At 37.0% G+C, this 20,218-nt stretch overlaps 1 protein-coding gene across 1 annotated transcript in view; it reads right to left on the reverse strand.

The window, feature by feature from the left end:
- The window catches only part of VWA8 (von Willebrand factor A domain containing 8), a 333,534-nt gene that overhangs the window by 203,474 nt on the left and 109,842 nt on the right, over positions 1–20,218 (reverse strand). Inside the window, exons 13-16 of the mRNA XM_084876526.1 lie at positions 17,559–17,719; positions 15,472–15,585; positions 5,808–5,976; positions 3,960–4,037 (exon numbers count right to left, since the gene is read on the reverse strand). Coding sequence (XP_084732652.1) covers positions 3,960–4,037; positions 5,808–5,976; positions 15,472–15,585; positions 17,559–17,719 — 522 coding nt within the window. The remainder of the gene's footprint in view (positions 1–3,959; positions 4,038–5,807; positions 5,977–15,471; positions 15,586–17,558; positions 17,720–20,218) is intronic.

Genomic DNA, 20,218 nt, shown 5'->3' on the forward strand with positions numbered 1-20,218 from the left:
CATTCTAATCTCATCCCAAGCACGACACAGTTCAGGTCTCACATTTCATTCAGTAATGATTTCGTATAAATTTTCAAAAATACCTATTAGGATAGGAAAAAGGCTTTACTTTTTCTTTGCTGTAACCTGCCACAATTTATGAGAAGCACCTGGTAATTTAATCCCAAGATTGTTAGCTCCTCTGATTCAAACAGCTCCTCTGTTCAAACTGCAAAACAAGATAAGCTACTCTCAAGGCTACACTCTTGCATACTCCTCCTCCCTGCTATTTTTACAACTCAAGAATAGTTTCACCAAGAAATCTCTAATAGAAAGTCCCCTTCCCCCTCATCTTCAAACAAGCCTCTTTTGAACTCTTCTTAACTTTGCTCTAAAAACGTTTTATACACTTTAGAAAAATACTAATAAAACACTTCCCTAGGACATCTGCCTTTATTGTCTCCTGAAGAACAAACAAACTACAACCTCTTTGATGTCTGCTCAATTTCAGCCCCCAAATCCCTCTCCCTGACTTGTCACCTAGCAACAGCAGCCAAGGCTTTAAAAGGGAGAGTGCCGCTTCTGTTCTTTGCCCTTGTATTGATTAGCAATGCACCAGACCTTTCCTTTTCAGGAAAGTATAATAAACATTCTCTCTCCATCCATCTCTTCTTTTAGTTGTGAATACTTTCACAGCCTGCATCACTGGCCAAAAAACGCTAACAATACCAACTACCTCAGTTAATATAAAAATGCTTTGCAATAGCATCCAGTGTTAAAAAAAATCAAATGAAGCTTTACAATCAGCCATTTTAGTGTTAAATAAAAGGTTTGGCTATCTCTGCTCTCACATTAGTCATTAAAAAATGAGAGTGTACTTTAGTTGAAAAATCCCTAATATGTTTAACATTTATAATATCAAATTTCCAAAAGAGCAAGTGAGGATGTTAGCACATTTCTTTAGTTACCATGGTTATTCAGTTTCAGAGTACACCTTAAGGATTTTTCCTATTAGCATAATTAAAAATAGTACTTCAGCTTAACGAGATAAAAATTCTGATAAAATGATTAAAAATAATTTTTCTCTTGCACCTCTTACAGACATTTCTTTTACAAAAATGTAGCATGTTCTCAGGGAGATGAAACTCTAAAGACAATCTATTAATTAATTTATTCATTTCTTCATCAAACATCTAAGTATCTACTATATGCCAGGAAATGGGAATAAAGAAATGAATAAAAAGTGGCCTCCAGGAGTTCATATTTTAATTGGGGAGATAAAAATACACTGTGCTATAGCTGCAATAGGTCAATATGAGAAATCTAGGCCAAATGTCATAAAGCAGACTGGATATAGAGGTTACTTCTGCCTAAGGGGACTGAGAAACACCTGATAGAACAGGGAACCTGAGTGCAAGTGGACAGAGGGAAAGCGAATTCCAGGCATCATCTAAGGCAGAGGCACGTGGGTCGCCCACTGCTCCAAAGGTTTCCTTAAACCAGCAGTCGCCAACCTTTTGGACCTCATGGACCACCAGTGGTTAAGCAATGGGCTTAAAAGACAGCAAGAAGCAAAGTTTGGTAGAACTGAGGGTGCTTCAAGACAGGCTGTAGGAAATGAGGCTGGAAAAGCAGCCAGGGTGAGATGGAACTCAGCAGGCATGCTTAGCAGGTTGTCCTTCAGTCTACAGACAAAGAGAATCCATCCCGTAACAGTTTTAAAGAAGGGGAGAACCTAGGAAATGGATTTGGGAAAGATCACTCCTGGGACAATATGGGAAATTCATTCATTCACTCATTCATTCATTCATTCATTCATTCAACCGATATTTATTGAACATCTACTATGTAGTAGGTAAAGTTCCAGATACAGAAGCAACAATAACAAATAAGAACTTGCCATCCCAGAACTAAAATCTGAGTGAGGAAAAATGAGTAAAAAAAGCTGGCCAGAGTGCCTCAGTTGGTTGAGTGTTGTCCTGTGCACCAAGGGGTTGCTGGTTCAATCACCAGTCAGGACACATACGGAAGACAGCCAACCAATATTTCTTTCATCTCTCTCTTTTCTCTCCCCTCCCCTCCCCTCCCCTCCCCTCCCCTCCCCTTCTCTCTCTCTCTCTCTCTCTCTCTCTCTCTCTCTCTCTCCCTCTCCCCCCCTCCTCTCTTTTTATACACACACACACACTCACGCACACACAGAATGTCCTCAGGTGAGGATGTATTAATAAAAAATTAAAAAAAGGAATAAAATATATATTTTGACAAAAGGTAATAAGATATATGAAGAACCTTAAAACAAAGAGAAAAAAATAAAATTGAAAGATATGTGTTTCTACTAGTAAACAGAGTGCTTCAGGAAGGCCTCACTAGAAAGGAGACATCTGAGTAATCCAAGAGGTAAAGGAGCAAACCTGTAGCTACCTTCGAGGAGCAATCTAGGCAGAGGAAACACCAAGTGGCAAGGGCCCTGAGGCAGGCACAAGTGTTCAAGGACAGCAAGAAGAATGGTGTAGCTGAAAACAATGAGTAGTTGGAGATGAGGTCTCCTGTGTCAGTTAGAAAATGGTCCCTACAAACAACTTGTGAATTTTACCTTTATGGCAAAGCTGACGCTGCAGATAACATTTAAGATTTCTGAGATGTGGAGATTATCCTGAATTATCTGGATGACCGCTAAATGCAATCATATGTATCCTTATGAAATAGAGGCAGAAAAAGATTTGACATAGACACACAGACGAGAAGGTGATCTGAAGATAGAGGCAGAGACTGAAGTGACAAGTCAAGGAATCCCAGCAGCCACCAGAAACTGAAACAGGAAAGGAATGTAGTCTTCCTTTGAGCTTCCAAGAGAATGTGACCCTGCTGATACTTGCTTTCAGCTCAGTGATACCCATTTTAAACTTTTGATGTCCAGAACTGTGAGAAAATAAATTTTTGTCATAAACCACCAATTCATAGTAATCCTATATAATAAAAGGTGAATATGCAAATTGTTCCCTTAACCAGGAGTTCAACCAGGGGGCAGGGCCGGTCAGCCAGCTGCCCACACCAGCCTCCCAGTCTGCCCCACTCCCAATTGCCCCCCCCTACCCTGATCGATGGCGGAACCAGCCAGATCCCACCTGTGTACTAATTCATGCACTGGGCCTCTAGTTTGTTATAACAGGTACAGGAAAAAGTAATAGAGGACCACAAGAGGAATGGATTATTGGTGAAGAGGGAAGACAAGAGGAAATAACAGTATTCTAGGAGAAAGATTATAAAATCCACTACTAGGATAGTTACTGACAATAGATAAGAGCACATTTTACACATCAACATGCTAATTTGATGAGATATTTCTTCAGGGTAAGTTGAAATAGTGGGAAAGCAAAGAATCAACAATGATGTCAAAGTTTCTAATTTAGGTAATTTGGTAGCCAGGTTATTAATAAAGTCAGGAAATTATATAAAGAATAGGTCAATATATAGGAGAAAGATCATTTAGTTCTATATCCCATCACCTCACAACATCCTTATGAGGTACAGGCACTGTTCCCATTTTGCAGATGAGAACACTGAGACTCAGAGTTAGTGACATCCCTACATCTTTCCAAAATACTATCCCAGCATAAAAATACAATGATAGATAAAGAAGAAATCAGGAAAGAGAAGTTAGAAGGCAAAGATAAAGGTGTAGGCATTATCGTAGAGTTGCTACTTGAAGCCATAAGAATAGATGAAATTGCTCAGCATGGGAGGTAGAAGAATCAGGGCCAAATCCCAGGAGTACCAAGGACACCTCTAGAGCTAAAGTTGTTTTCTATAACATCAGCCATGAGGAGCTAGAAGAATATTAAAATCATTGAAAGAGTAAGACATATGCATAGGACAAAGTGTAACACAGGAATAAAAATGCCAGCTTAAAAAACAGATTTTAAAGCACTGAACTCTAAGAACAAAAAGCAGCCTATCAGCAATAGAAAATCCAGACTTACCGTTGGGTCCTCTGTCTCTCTGAGTTTGTGTGTAAATGATAACAATTTGTCCAAAGCGTCCTGAGGAATATTTGGTACCTATTTATGAGAGAATTGAGGAAAGACAGAAAGAATAATTTGGGGTATCTGATCAATAAATCATAAACTATGGCTACTTAGTAAATAATATTAGAATTACACTTTTAGAAAAACTCTTATTACAGTTTAGATGATTAATTCATGGATAAACTTAGTTATTCTTAGAAAATGCTTATACCCACCATTTTCTTTGTAAGAATCAGGTAATTAAAACCAAGCCACCATTCTCCATTTACAATTCTATCACCAGCATAAAACTGAAAGGAGATTCTAACTCAAAAACTAGCATATAGTATGCCTATAAAAACTTTCATATATTATCATTTCCTTTTTTGTTAGCTTCAGCATGATTTTTAAAACTAATTTAGGCATTTTCTTACTGAAACCAAACTCCTTAAGTAGTAGTAATCTTACATTTATGTCTACTAAGTCACATAAGGTATCCTTCTATTATAAAGAATGGATACTCAAGCTGTCAATTTTTCAAAACTTTTCAACTTCATATCCAAGGCACATGATTAATTTATCAATGAACTCTGAATAGTTGCCCAAATGACACACATTAAGTGTCTTAATTATAACATTTTAATCTAATTAAATACATAATTATAAGAAAATTTTACTTAAACAATAACAAATTTAAACTTTAATTTAAAAAATCAGAAAGTGATGTTAGAACAACTGGTAAAACATAGCCATTTCAGATGTAAACTTTTATCATTTAAGTGATTGAAACTTTTCAAAATTCTAAGTTCTATTCAGTACATACTTTATCTTATTTATTATTTAAATCAATCCAATGATATAAGTAGTACTACTGTCTGCATCTTCAGATAAAGAAATTATGGTTGAATAATCTGCCCAAGATCTGGAAGTTAATAAGCAGTGAATTTGGCATTTAAAGGCGAGTTGTTTATCTTTAAAACCTACACCCTTATCCGCCACCATGCCGACAAGATCTAAAAAGTTCATTCTAGTGTTTTAAGGGGAATGAGTAGTATTAACTTTTTAGGAAAAAAAAGTTACTTATTTGTGATCTAGAACACCATCAAATAGAACTTTCTATGATGAAGGAAATGTTCTTTACCATGCTTTCTAATATGTTAGCCAAAACACATGTAGTTACTGAAATATAACTTAGAAACTAAATTTTAAAATTTTATGGCCAGTGCTATTACACTGAATAGTATAGTTCTAGGAAATGCTAAGCACAATGCCTGCTACAGCCAGACACTGAAGTAAGGGATTACCTATACTTCAAGCCACCAGACACCGAATCAGGTCAGTATAGAACAGGATATATTACAGTTCTGAGGAGCCCAGGACTCCTTGGTATTTGTCACAGAACCTAAGGAACAACATACATTAACCTCTCTTTATAGCAGGAACTTAAAATAGTCACTTTTAACTGAATATAAAAGGAAAAGGAACCACCGAACTGCCTCCACACAAGGAAAGAGGGGAGAGAGCATACATCTGTGGTTCTCAAACAGTGTTCCCAAGACCTGCAGCAATATCAGCATTACCTAAGAACTTCAGAAATGCAAATTACCATGTACCGTATCCCAGACCTACTGACTCAGCCATCTGCATTTTACCAAATCCTCCAGATGATTCTGCAAAATGTTAACATTTGAGAACCATTTTATAAGGGTATTTGGGAGTAAGTAGGGAGAAGCCAAAAATGTCCAGTTCTGCTCCAGTAGGGGTAAGAGTGCCTTAAAAAGGGGAAAACTGAAGGCAGCAGGCTAGAGCTTGCCTCACTCTTACCATTTCCTTAATTACTTGGATTTCTTCACTTTTGACAAGTGGTCTCATGTAATGGAAAAAGAACATGGTTAAGAATTCTGGCCCCAGCCACTGCTGTGTTGTGCTTCCAATAACAGGGGGCTCTGCCAAGGCAATGATTCTGAAGGACGGGTGGACAGGAAAAATGGATCTAAAAGAGAAAAATAAAATAAAAACATAACCTATCACAATAAAAATTAGGTCATGGTAGCTATAGCCTAGACGATGATAAACCTATAATGCTGCTAATATAATCAAAGTTATTATCCAAAGAACAGACTTTTTAAAAAGTCAGGACATTCTAAGAACCTAAGATTAAAACAACAACAATATAAAGAATCACCTACTGCTAATATAAGATGTACCATATCCATAGGTGAAACTCTATCTCTGGAACAAAACGCTGCTTTGGATATGCTACTGTGCCTATAAATTTTTTCCATCATCTCTAGAAACAAAATCCCATCTAGTACATACATCTCTTTTCTTTATCCAAATCCCCTCAAAATCTCCTATCTTGCAAGTAACCCAACATATGTCAAAATTAGAAAGACAGAGAAGTTTGATTCAAGATGAGGAAACTTTTCATAATATAGAAAATTTAACCAGCATAGGGGTTGAATTAAATTTAAATTTGGATTGGCAATAAGAATACTTAGGTCTTAAAAAGGTAGAGAAAACAACTTTTATATAATTCACTTTTGTCATTTTATAGGGAACATGATTTTTAAGGTGATCTCTTTTATAATCTCTGCTAGGGAATCTGAAAATGTAAATATTCTAGTATACAAGGAAGAATAAGATAAGACTTTCCATGGTTTGTGGAATGACTTGAGTAGTTTTTGGAGAAGGAATTAGAAATCCCTTATTGTGATCTATTCACCCCAACCACATGTATTCCTTTATTATTTCTGAGGACTTTTACATTCTTTGCAGGTAATTACATGGCTAAGATATCCTTAAAATGGCTTGGGAAATGTTAAGAGACATTTCTCCTCTTACTGCAAAACACCAGGAACACCATGAACATGCTAGTTAGAAGCAGCATGATGGCCACACACTGGACATCATGCCTGCATTTCTCACAGGAAGTAAGTACCAAAATAGAACTGCTTCCTTTGATGAGAAAAACTTCTTTGGGGAAAGGCTGAGTACAAATACTATAGATTGCTAAATGTGTCTCTTCCTGCCATTGGTCTGAGCATAGATGAGGAGGGTGAGATTTTCTTGAGAAAATAATGAATTACCAATAGTTTATTTAGCCAAAAAAAGGCTTCTGATTATCTCAGGGAAGCAGTAAAGATCAGTGACCTAGTCTCAGTTTTAATTATATATGCTCTAATTTTGTTGTTGTTTTCATTTTTGTTGAATATATTATTTTTTTATTGTGATTGAACATTGAAAACAGTTTATAATCTCTCAGTTTTATTATGTAGGTCAGTGGTGAACCATAACTGGACGCTGGGCAGATCCATGATCCGTAGATTTCTCTGGACCCTTTTACTCTTACTCTTAGGTTTAGAGATAGTTATGATCTGAGCTTTGTCTCCTACTTTCCAGAAACTCATGCATCTCCTTGTTAAGCGAATTGGCACATGTAAGTTGTTTTGTTTTTGTTTTTTTTAATTTAAGGTAGATACAGGGTTTTTGTTGTTGTTAATCCTTACCCGAGGATATTTTTTCCATTGGTTTTTAGAGTGGAAGGGAAGGACAGAGATAGAAACATCAACATGGGACACACAGATTGTTAGCCGCATGTGCCCCAATCAGCCTGCAACTGACGTACATGCCTCTACTGGAATCAACCCAAGACCCTTCAGGCCGACACTCTAAAAACCAAGCCAAACCAGTTACGGCTAGATCCAACATTGTACACCTAAATCTTTGTGTTTGATTATCAAAAGAAAAAGCCTTAACTCGATTCTGAGTTGGAAAAATAATCCTAAACATTTTTATGGTCAAGGAATAATTTTAAATTCTGTGACTCTAAAGGGTCTAATTGCTTATTATACGTACTGGTTTCATCTCTTTTATTCAGAGAATCTACCTTGTTTCACAAATTCATTCAAGACCAGATTTAGACTAGTTGCTCTGCATTTGGGGATGAACACATTATTTTCAGTTCTTGTCACTTACTTTTTCTGTGGTTTCCACCAAAGGTCTTAAAAAAGTTTCTTGTAGTGATGGTGATGAACTATAGCAATGCATTTATTTATTTAATTTGCATCTGCTCTCTTCAGGAATTACACTAGACCTTGGGTGGTATAAAGATGAGTGAGGAACGTGTCTATGGAGTTTGCTACATTGCACAAAAAAAAGGGGAAGTGTGGGCTGTGTACTGAACTGCATAACCTCCAGGTCCTGAAGTGGAGCATTAGTATTCCGGTATGGGAGGCCAGTTACAAAACCCTCTTCTGGTTCATGATTATAGTCTTTGCAGAAACCTATATAATTCTTTCAAGTTCCTTTATATACAAACTGACAAAAAATACAATATTTCCTTCAAAAGACTGGAGTGTGTTATAACCTCTTTTTTGTTTTATTATAGCTTTGTTGAAGTATAACTGACATATAATAAACTGTATATTTAAAGTGCATAGTTTGATAATTTTTGATATTTATATATTTGAGTGTAATAAAACCATTATTACAATCAAGCGAATGAATACATTTATGACCCCCAAAGTATCCTCTGACTCCTTTGTAATCCCTCACTCCTGCCCTTTCTCACACCCTTAGGAAACTATTTTTATAGCTTGTATTTTCTAGGGTTTTATATAAATGGCATCACACAGTATGTACTCTTTTTGGTCTGGCTTCTTTCACTCAGCATAATTATCTTCTATATACATTGTTATGTATATCAATAATTCACTCCTTTTTATTGCTGAGAAGCATTGAAAAGTACTCTCTAAAAACTGATACTCACCCTCCAAGCAAACATACTGACTCCCAATATTTGTATTTTAAAAATCTTTTTGTAAGATTATTTGCTTTAAAATTTTTTAATATTTAGGGAATAATATGTATTTATCTAAAGTTAAGCCATGTCTTTAGTTTCATTTGTTACTTGTTGTTTAATTCTGGTAAAGTTAAAGTTACCCTTGAGTTTAAATTTTAATAGTGCTGTGTCTTAATTCCCAATTATGCACCACTTCAGCTTTTGTATTACCCACCAGTATGTCAAACCACCTGAAATTAGTTGGCAGATCCTCAGAAGTACTCTCTTCTCTAACTTTCAGACTTGGAGAACCTAATATCATCAGGAAATAACTTTCCATATGACCTATTTATATATAAGGAAGCCTTTGGGGAGAATCTAGCAAACAAAAAAGTCCTTCTCATCCTGTTATTCAATAGCTTGATAACATTTCTATAGGCAGCATACACTTCTCTGCCTAACCTACCTTCTATCTCAGAAACTGCCTTCTTTAAATTGGGGCAGGTACCCTGCTAAAGTCAGTATCAAAAAAGCAAGCCACAGGCAATATATACTAGTATATATTAGTCCAGAGCAATGACCATCATGTTATTTAAATTCTAACCACCTAACTTGCTTTCATGTTAATTGCTCTTCTAACTAGAGAGAAGAGGATCAAGGATTAATCCAACATCTGTTGCTGGGCCACAAAGCAGAGATTTCTGGATTATAACAAACCACTTAACAGAAGTGAAAATAGATAACTTTCCCTTTTAGCTTTCAAATCACAGAATTTTCTGTGTCCAGATTCTGTTACGTGACTACCTAATTAATTACTAAAAATTCTGAGTGATCACTTTATCATCAAGACTTTCATGTACTATCTATATGTCATAATCAATCCCTCTTTTCCCAGAACAACTCCTTTGGGCAAATTATCCTATGCTCTGCTTGAATATCTGTAGAAGTCTTTTTTCCCTACCTAGAGAAAAGAAACCATGTCTGATAGTTTTCATAAATTCACCCAGACATTTCACATGAACATTTCTAAAAACTGCTTTTACTTGGATTACAAATTATGGTGTGGCCTCTCAATTACAGATTATGTGGTCAGGGGCTTGGACCTACCTGTTGTTTTGGAAGAACTTTTCCTTTATCTCCACACACATCCTACTTCCTGATATGCTAGCAGCCTAATCACTTAACTATTTGGCTCCAATATAATAGTTAATGGCATCTAACAGTCCATTTCTGGAGAAATGCTAGTTATGTACCTGCATTTTGTTTTCTTCTGAATATCTTGGCAAGTGTGTGAGTTTCATTTCTCCCTTCTCTTAGCATGGGGTGATATTACCCTCTAAAGGTAATATTGCCACTAGGGTTTTGAGTTGAATTGATTAAAACAAACAATATCACTCACGTGATATACAATGAAGTCCAGCAAAGGAGTCAAATGTAAGGTTTCACACTATAAAGTTGAAAGGCTTGGTGTTGCTAATTATGAGACCCTATGGCAGGCGTCTTCAAACTACGGCCCGCGGGCCACATGCAGCCCCCAGGGGAGTCTGATCCTGCCCGCCAGGTTTTTTGGGCAGTGAGCGCAGCCAAGGTGTTACAGTAGGGATTAGTAGTTCATATAGTCCGGCCCTCCAGCTCTCTGAGGGACCGTGATCTGGCCCCCACTTTAAAAAGTTTGAGGACCCCTGCTATGGCATCAGACTTGTCATTAAAAGGCAAAGTGTTCCTAATTAAAAGATTCATTAAAAAAAAATAAACATTGCCAGCTTAGAAGGTCATCTAAACTAGCTTAATAGAATCAGCTTTACCTTGACTTTCCTAGAATTTATCCTAGGTTAAAATTTAGTTACACATTCAAAAACACTTATTAAGTGATCTACTAAGTGCCAGGTGTTGTGACATTAGAAAAAGATAAAGTATGGAGCAAGACAGAGAATCCTGACAAGATTAGAGTCCTAGGTTCCAGTTATTTCCTGAGGCACAATTGCATTCTTGATCTTCGTTTGAAAATGTGAGATGCCATTAAGTTCCTTTATAAGACAAAGTATTTTTTTATTACTTGGAGTCCTGCCAAACACAAATATAAAAATTATTCCTATCTGAAATTAGTTGGCAGATCCTCAGAAGTAGAGTACTCTCTTCTCTAACTTTCAGACTTGGAAAGGCTTCTAAATTTACCTATTTGAGTCTAGAGGCAAATCTCTTAAATTTCCTTTACCCTCATTATAACTTTGACCTTTTTTTCTATTTCAAAATCCCCAAACATTGATATCTGAGTTTGTTTAAAGACTAACATAAATAACTACACATAAATTCATGCATGGGGGGGGGGGGGGGGGTGTCTGACTGCCAGCTTAGGTCCACTCCCTACTTTTGGCTGAGCAGAGCTCCCCCTGTGGGAGTGCACTGACCACCAGGGCACAACTCCTACATTGAGCATCTGCCTTCTGGTGGTCAGCGCACATCATAATGATTGGTCATTTCACCATTTGGTTGATTTGCATGTTGGCCTTTTATTATACAGGATCATTTTTCTGAACTTCAGTTCACTATTAGGTACAGAAATGAAAAGGACAGATGACTGAGGCTATGAGTTTCTAATCTGCAGGTCTAATGCTAATGCCAAGAGTAAGGTATTAGATATAAATAGCATGTAAGATCAACCCAAACTAGATAACAAGTCATATTACTTACAAAAACAATACATGAAATAAATTTATTTCATGAGCACAAATTTCCTGCTTTTTAGACTGTGCTATGTTCTTTTAGTTAAGGGATCAGCGCTCTATCCAATAAACACAGCCTTGAAAGAAATACTGTCAATTGACTTAAAGGAAAAAATCCAACCTAATATAACCCTATAGAAGAACACATTCTCAGAAAGACAAAAATGGGCTACAAAATTTAATCAAGGTTAACCAAGAAAATGTAAAGAAATTCACCCAACAATCCATATCACCAGGTGAAGCAGATTTTGATAAAAAAAGGAATTAGGCTTTCAAATGGTAGATATATTTCTGACAGAGAGGAGTATCAGTTGTTAGATATCTCACCTCTGAAATGTCAATGAAGTCCTGACAAATTCAGAATGTAAGAAAGACAATAAAATTAGAAGTCCAGCCCAGGATGTTCAACATTTAACTAATGAAAGTTGTAGAAAAAGAGACCAGAGGAAAGGGGAAATGGGGGTGGAGAAAGAGGTAGAATGACATATGAGCTACAAGCATGAAGAACAAGTCCCAATTATTGCAAGTCAGAATATACTATGGAAGGAAAATAAAATTGACAGAATGTAATGTAAATGTGCTGAGAGGAGACTGAGACAATAACCCTAACCCTAACCCTAACCCTAACCCCTGTGACCAACGCCTGCCATATTCCGCGCTCTGCCACCTGCTGCCGATGCCTGCCATGTTCCACACATGCCTTCTGGTGGTCAGTACATGTTATAGCGACCGATTGTTCAGTTTTTCTGCCGTTCAGTCTATTTGCATATTAGCCTTTTATTATATAGGATTTTGTTTGGAACTTTATAGAGTGTTTGCATTATTACCACAGCGTAAGAACTATACACAGCTGAGCCATTCAGTAAACTACAGTTGTTTATCCTTTCTTGCATATAGTTATTTTTCTAAAGTTCATACTTGCCTACATATGAAAAGTGGCAGATATATAAATAACTAATTTCAATGCAGCTTTTAAATGTTAGACTAGAGATCTGTGTAGTAATGCTATGGGAACATAGGGGAGGAAGTGGCCCTGTTTTCTATGTACTTATCACAGGTTAGCGGGGCACCAGACCAAGGCAAGGCGCTGATCACTGTCATGAGCCTCTGGTAGTTACTAAAAATTCTTTGCTCCCATGTGCTCGCACCTGTTGCTGGCACTGGAGCCGCCACTTGCACCTCAGCAGGCACCAGAGCCACTGCTCACACCTGCTGCTGGCACCCGGTAGTGGTTCCTATTACTCAGCGCCATCATCAGGTGCAAGCCGTAGCTGCCAGCCCTGATCACCCCTGAAGACTTCTCCACCTCCCCCTGCTCCTGAGGGGCAATCAGAGAAGCAGCTGCCACTCGCATCTGCTGACAGCACTAGTCCTGTTCACACTCACTGCTGGCACCGGCCCCAATCACTCCATGCTGTCAGTGGGTGCAAGTGTGGCCAGTGCCAACAGCACGTGGGAACTGAGGAACAGGGCTGCTGGCAGACAGGGGACTGGTGGCCACAGTGGGAGGGGCTGGGCAGGGGTGTGGAGAATGGGCTGAGACCCGCCCCTGTGCCCACTGCTGTTTTGCGGCCCACAGTTCCTTTCAATTCATGCACTGGGCCCCTAGTTACTATATAACTATGTAGGAGAGGAATGGGGGATAGGAAGTATGTGTAATGGGAAGAAGAATAGTTGAAAGGATGCTAAATCTTAATTTTCCATTGTAGGAAATCACTAGTTAGTGCCAAATACTGAAAAAAAATATATATCAAGAAATATCACTGAAAGTATATTGTTTAGTGATATGGAGGTAAATACCAAAAGAAACAGTTAAGAGTTGAAAGTGGTAGCTTTTGGAGAATGGCAAAAGGGAGTGTCCTAGAACAGATGATAGGGCTGATATTTTAAATTAAAAGCCTTGAGAAACCATTTGGCTCAAGTTTTCATGAATGTTTAACAGTAATAAAAAATGCAAATAAATGTTAGTGAAGGAAACCAAGCTGTGCTATGACCTGTATCCACCTACCCAGATCTCTGGAGATAGAATTGAGTTTGGTTTATACTCAAGGGAGAGCTATAAATAAACAATGATGAAGATGGGACACTCAAGGAGTACTACTAACTAACTGAGCCAAACCCTGAGTATGATGCTCAGTGCTACTCTTTTCCTGAAAGTGTTTTCATTTGTGAAACTGCCTGTGACCATTAGGGGGAAACTGGGTACTTTTCATAGAAAAGGGTTATCACTTCCTGCATGTTTAGCTACAAGCTCGATGCTCCTGAGGTCCTAAGGGAAACTGACTGGCAGGCTTGCTGAGAGCTATTGCCCAACTGCTTTGATTCATCTCCCTGAAAAATGAAAACTTCTCTCTGACAAATGAGTCATATGCAAAAACTGAATGTCATAAACTGAAGGTGTGAAATGAATGGGATCTTCATCCTTTGCCTCCCTAACACTCAATCAAACCACTTACTGGGTGGACAAATTTGATGATGTGTACCTCAGGAGAATAAACAGTTGTACAATCAAGTGCATTTTTAAATATTTTATACAGAGATAGTAAAACATTTAACATTTCCTCTCAATGAAAAAATTCCAAGGCAATCTTCAAACAAAACTCTCCTTAAAACATAAATACTTAATTATCATTTGTAGAATTTTAATGTTTTAAATATGGCAGCAAATCCTTTGGATCAAGTTAAGCTTTAATCAAATAAGATCTGACTAAGTGACTAAGAATTATCCAAAGTAACAATCTCTAATTATGTCAAAATAACATGGAAATGTAATGAGACAGAAAATAACTTATATTTGCCAAACTTCCTCTAAGGAAAAGTATAGTACGCAGCAGAAAAAAATATTTTCCTTCATTCTTTTTATTTTGAAATTTTTCAAACCCACAGAAAATTTGAAAGAGTAGAATATGAACACCCATATATCCTTCACCAAGATTTCACCAGTTGTTAAGATTTTACATGTTTTCTCCCTCTCTTGATCTATCTCCCTCTCTTCGTGTAGTACATATATGTTTGTATGTCTTTCCCCCCCTGAAACATTTGGAAGTAAGTTATAAACATCTTTCTACTTATCTCAGCTTGTGTCCCTAAGAACAGGAATATTATCCTTCATAACCACAATACCATTATGATTCTTTAAAATGGATGGAGTTTTATTTATTTTATTTTATTTTATTTTATTTTATTTTATTTTATTGATTTTTTACAGAGAGGAAGGGAGAGGGAGAGAGAGTTAGAAACGACGATGAGAGAGAAACATTGACCAGCTGCCTCTTGCACACCCCCTACCAGGGATGTGCCCGCAACCAATGTACATGCCCCTGACCAGAATCAAACCCGGGACCTTTCAGTCTGCAGACCGACGCTCTACCACTGAGCCAAACCGGTTTCGGCACCATTATGATTCTTAAGAAAACTAATATTAATTCAGTGTCCCCACAGTGTCTTTTATAGCTGTTTTCATCTTATGTCCTGGTCCAGGATCCCATCAAGTCTCATATATAGCATTTTGTGGTTATATCTCTGGAAAATGCTTAAAGAAGCCCCAAAGGATAATCCTGAACCAGGAACCAATGACTTCTTAGGAGTTAGCTGAGCTAATGAAACTTTTTTTTTGTTGAAAAGAAACAAGTATGGTGCAAAAACTGATTGGCTAGGGCCGTGGTTGACAAATTGCAGCTCTCGAGCCACATGCAGCTCTTTGGCCCCATGAGTTTGGCTCTTCCACAAAATATCACGGCCTGGGCAAGTCTATTTTGAAGAAGTGGCATTAGAAGAAGTTTAAGTTTAAAAAATTTGGCTCTCAAAAGAAATTTCAATCATTGTATTGTTGATATTTGGCCCTGTTGACTAATGAGTTTGCCGACCACTGGGCTAGGGCAAAGAACTACCTTCTTAAAACTAATGTCCTTATAAAATGTTTGAACACTTAGGTAAATTAGGCTGAGAGTATGGAACTCATCCTGGGTGTATACAAAATTACCTCTTCTGTAGCTGCTCATCAGACATCTGCAGCTCCTCTTTTAAACGCATATACCTGTCTTCTCTCAGCAGCCTAGAGCCATCATAGAGGCTTAGCTCTCGATCATGGATCAACCTAATGGGACAAAGGAAAGTCAGAAAACAAAGTAATCAGTTTTGAACAGTGAAATTATTAGAAGTAGAAATCGGTCAGTTAATATTTTAATAATATCCATTATTACTGGCAATTGAATCTAACAATTGCCAGTAATAATGGATAACATTATTAACATTTGCCAGTAATAAAATAACAATTGCCTGTAATAAAATTTCAAGTTGGCTACTGCTGTTATAGTTGGCAAAAATATTGGTTTCTGTACTAAAGGGCAGCAGTCATGGATACTAGATATGGACAGGGAGGAGGAAGCAGAGGATGAGGAGGAGCTGAAAAGGTGGAGGAGAAGGGGGATAAAAAAAATAAAACAGCTGAATGAGTGACTCAGGATAACCACGAGGTGCAAATTAATGTATAAGGCAGTTGGCATGTGCTCCCTTGAGTCCAATGTAACTTTTTAATTAATAAAATATTTCCATTTTTGGACTTACAGGATTTTAAAGATTAAAACAAAACAAAACGGATAATAACTATTTCATGTATCCACTATGATGCTGACCTAACCATCCACAATACGGCAGCATTGTCTTCCAGATGTTGCAGAGGTTGAAAAGTGCTGTTGCCCACATTACAGTTGCCCTACACAATGTCCACTGATAAGCACTGAGGGGAAGGGAGACTGCATAATGAGAAGGTTAGAAGCCTGGGCAGTGGAGTCAGTTGGACTTGGGTTCAAACCACCTCTGTACATTATTAGAAGAATGACTAGGGCGGGGGGAGGGGAGGTTATCCCACTTCTTTAAACTTTCATCTTTCTACAATTTGGATTATTAACACCAACCATATAAACAGTAGATGGAAGGCATGTGCTTACTACAGTTGGTCTCAACCTTGGCTGCACATTAGAATTTCCTGAGAAGAGTTAGGTGCACCTTTTGAAACTTCAAGTTGGCTAGTGCCCAGGCATCAAGCATTTTTAAGCTTCATGCCCACAAGGTGATTCCAAAGTTGAGAATTTCACTGCCTTAGCACAATGCCCAGTATAGAGTAAGAACTCAATTAATGGTAGCTGCTGCTACTACCGCTACTTGGCTTAATGGGCAAGAGATAGCTAATAAAAGGGGGGAGTGTTATTTTGTTTGTGTCTGTATTACTCTGTTTAGAAGAGAAAAATTATAAATCTATTGATTGTTTATGATAAATCACTGAAAGTATTTTTAAATGCCCTCAAATCTAATCAGGATTTTTAACAATATCTTTTTGGGATTTTTAATTATGCTCGGTACCTACATGTTTTCAAGGGAAGAAGACTTTGAATAGTCAGGGAATCATTCCACTTATTTGAACTTTCTTGATAAGTCAAAGTTAGAAACCAAATGTCTATAAGTGATAGAATCAAGCTTGAACAACTGCAAAAATTAGTATCTTCACTGACACAGATTGGGAATATTTTCCATAAAAATCACATAAGAAATTTATTTTTAATATTAAAATCAAGAGCAGTTAATTAGGAATGTGTGGATATTTTTCTTACCTAAAATACAGTAAGAGAACAACTGTTAAATGTTCCAGTTTATAAACACAAAAGTGAGCTTTTCAGATTAATATTATAATAAAACAGCTATCGAAATTTTATAGAAGGAACTACGTTTTTTCTCAAAAAAAAAAAAAAAAAAATTCCAACAAGATCAACCAGTAATGTAAATCTATGATTCACAAGGAGTTGGAAACAGTGGAGAGGTAACTTGGACAAACTGTAGAAACTGGAGCTGTGCGCCTGCTGCATATACTAATAAGCATATATAAAAAGTCATTCAAATCACTACTTAAATTTTTTTAAAAAACACAGACTTTTTAAAAAAAGTCTGTTCTACTTGGATATAGAATTTTAAGTTTTTAAGGATCTACGTAGCCCAGTTTTAAAAGAGAAGATTGAGGGAGTTCCATGTCTACTGTTTCCTTGGAGTATTCTTCTGTGTCTGACGCATGCAAACCTTTGCAACACGGCGAGCGTGCCTGCGTTGACCCGATGAATGCCATCCAACAGGACCAGCTTTCCCTCCAGAGCAGCATTCACAAGGGGCGAGGACCGCCAGGCAGTGTCTCCGTTGGGAAGAGTGTATCTCTGCTGTAGCAGATCACGAGCTGTCATATCCTAAAACCAAACCCACCACCCACACAAAAAAAGAAGAAAAAAAGACGGAATTAATTTTTAAGACATGGTTGGAAGCGTATTTAGCTTTATAGTTACTTCTCTCTGAACATTACATGCAACAACTGGGAACTCATCTCCAAACCCATCAAAGAAAATGAGACTCAGAAGCTTTTCTTGGCCATTTGAGAGTTTTTTTCCCCCTATTACTCATCTACATAACATAGTTAGAGTGGGGGTGATTTTTTTTCCTTTTAATTTAGCATTTCTCCCCTTTTATAATGTTCATTTAATATCTACATAGATGATGGCAGTTGTTTCCACCTGATTTTAATGGAATTAACTCAATCAGCTTTATTCCGGTAGGGATGAAAATGTATGGATTCCTTTTTAAGACTAAGAGAACTCAATGGGTGGAGATGCTTATCAGTAACATGCCTTTTCTTGATGAATTCTGAAAAGCCATGCTAGGAAGCATCAAAGTGACTCATTATATTTAAAGGGCTTGAAAATGAAGGAAACTGCTGAGAACAGTCATCAGATGAGGTACAGGAATTGACAAATAATAGCACTGTACTTACAAGCAATTTTTAAATTCACACAATGTGCTGGCATGAAAATAGTGTAACAGATTTAAGCAAACTATTAATAGTAGTTGCATATAAAAGTCTAACTACTATTAAAAATTTTTGGTGCCATATAATATGAATAATTTTTCTTAAATGTGTTAATGTTGAAGACAATAATTTGCTTTCTGTTATCTGCTTCATATAAATTTTGTCCACTTATATCAAACAAAAGGCAATTTTAACCAAAAATTCAGTCTTTGTAAATTCTATGATACACACTTCAAGTTTTAAGCAGGTAGAAAACTAACGAATTTGCTTATATTAGCAACAGCAACAAATCAGTATCAAAACCAATGTTCTCACTATCAAAAAAGTGCTGACTTAGGAAGTATGAATAGCCTTGTATTAAATCATAAAGACACTTGAGAAACAATAACGTTCAAATTCAGCAAGTCCCCAATCCCCAAAGGGCTGGCTTTGGCAACCAAAATTTGTCTTAACTCATTAATTTATTTGATTCATCAATTATGACTTAAATTCTATGCAAACTATATAAGCATGTCATTCTAAGCTGCCAATGACAGTTACAACAGCCAAGACTAAATTTATCACCACCATCAATGTTTACTAAGATGGTTAATGGTGAGAATGAGATCATTCCCCCTCAGCTGTGCTACACACCAGGAAATGGATCCTTCTGCAAGAAAAATAGGACAGATCAAAGTAAATGTTTGTAGGTCATTTTCATAATCAAATGATGAAAAAAGTCAAGTATGTATGTATATTTAAGTATACATATAAACACATATATATATATATATATATATATATATATATACACACACAAGTACATATGTAAAAATTTTTTTAATTAATATAAAAACAGGTAAATAAATAAACAAACAAACAAACAAAAAATGCTTGCCCAGCCAGCATGGGTCAGTGGTTGAACATCGACCTATGAATCGGAAGGTCACACCTTCAATTCCCAGTCAGGGTACATGCCCAAGTTTCAGGCTCAATCCCTAGTGTGGGTGTGCAAGAGGCAGCCAATCAATGATTCTCTTTCATCATTGATGTTTCTAGCTCTCTTTCCCTCTCCCTTCCTCTCTAAAATCAATAAAAATATATTCAAAAATAAAAATTAAAAAAACAACTCCTGGTAATACTTATTCCAGAAAAATGTTTAATATAGAGTTGCATCACATACTGTCCTAAAAAATTAAAACGAACAGAAAACATGTGTTAGCACAGTGGTTCTAAATCAAAGATACATGTCAGAAAGAGCTGAAGGAAATTTTGAAAAATATATAAGTTTAGGCCTCATTACCCAAAAGATTTGAGTTTAATAGGTCCAAAGTAGGGTTTACCACATATTTTTTATTACTAAACATTACATAGGTGATATCTGATATGCTTCACAGGTGGCAAACACAAAAGAGACATTAAGTTAATGTCAAACTTTGTCTCATCCTATGTATTTATACCCTTTCATTTTAATAGAAATTATAGGATTGCATGAGGTTACACAAAATGGTATAAATGAAAAGTTGAAAAAAATGAAGGCAAAGAAGTAGAGTAGGCTTTGTTTCCTTTAAGTATTCAGAGAGGAAGTAACATGAAGAAGGTATCCCACTCCACAGCTGCTGTGGCTCAATGACTGAGCATCAACTTATGTACCAGGAGGTTATGTTTCCATTCCCAGTCAGGGCACATGCCCAGGTTGCAGGCTCAATCCCCAACAGGAGGTGTGAGGTTGGCAATCAATGATTCTCTCTCATCATTGATGTTGTTTCTCCCTCTCCCTCTCCCTCTCCTTCTCCCTCTCCCTCTCCCTCTCCCTCTCCCTCTCCCTCTCCTTCTCCCTCTTCCTGTCCCTCTCCCTCTCCCTCTCCCTCCCTTTCTGAAATCAATATTAACCCTTTGCACTCCG

The sequence above is a fragment of the Pipistrellus hanaki genome, assembly GCF_964339955.1.
Source record: "Pipistrellus hanaki genome assembly, chromosome: 3".
NCBI lineage: Eukaryota > Metazoa > Chordata > Mammalia > Chiroptera > Vespertilionidae > Pipistrellus > Pipistrellus hanaki.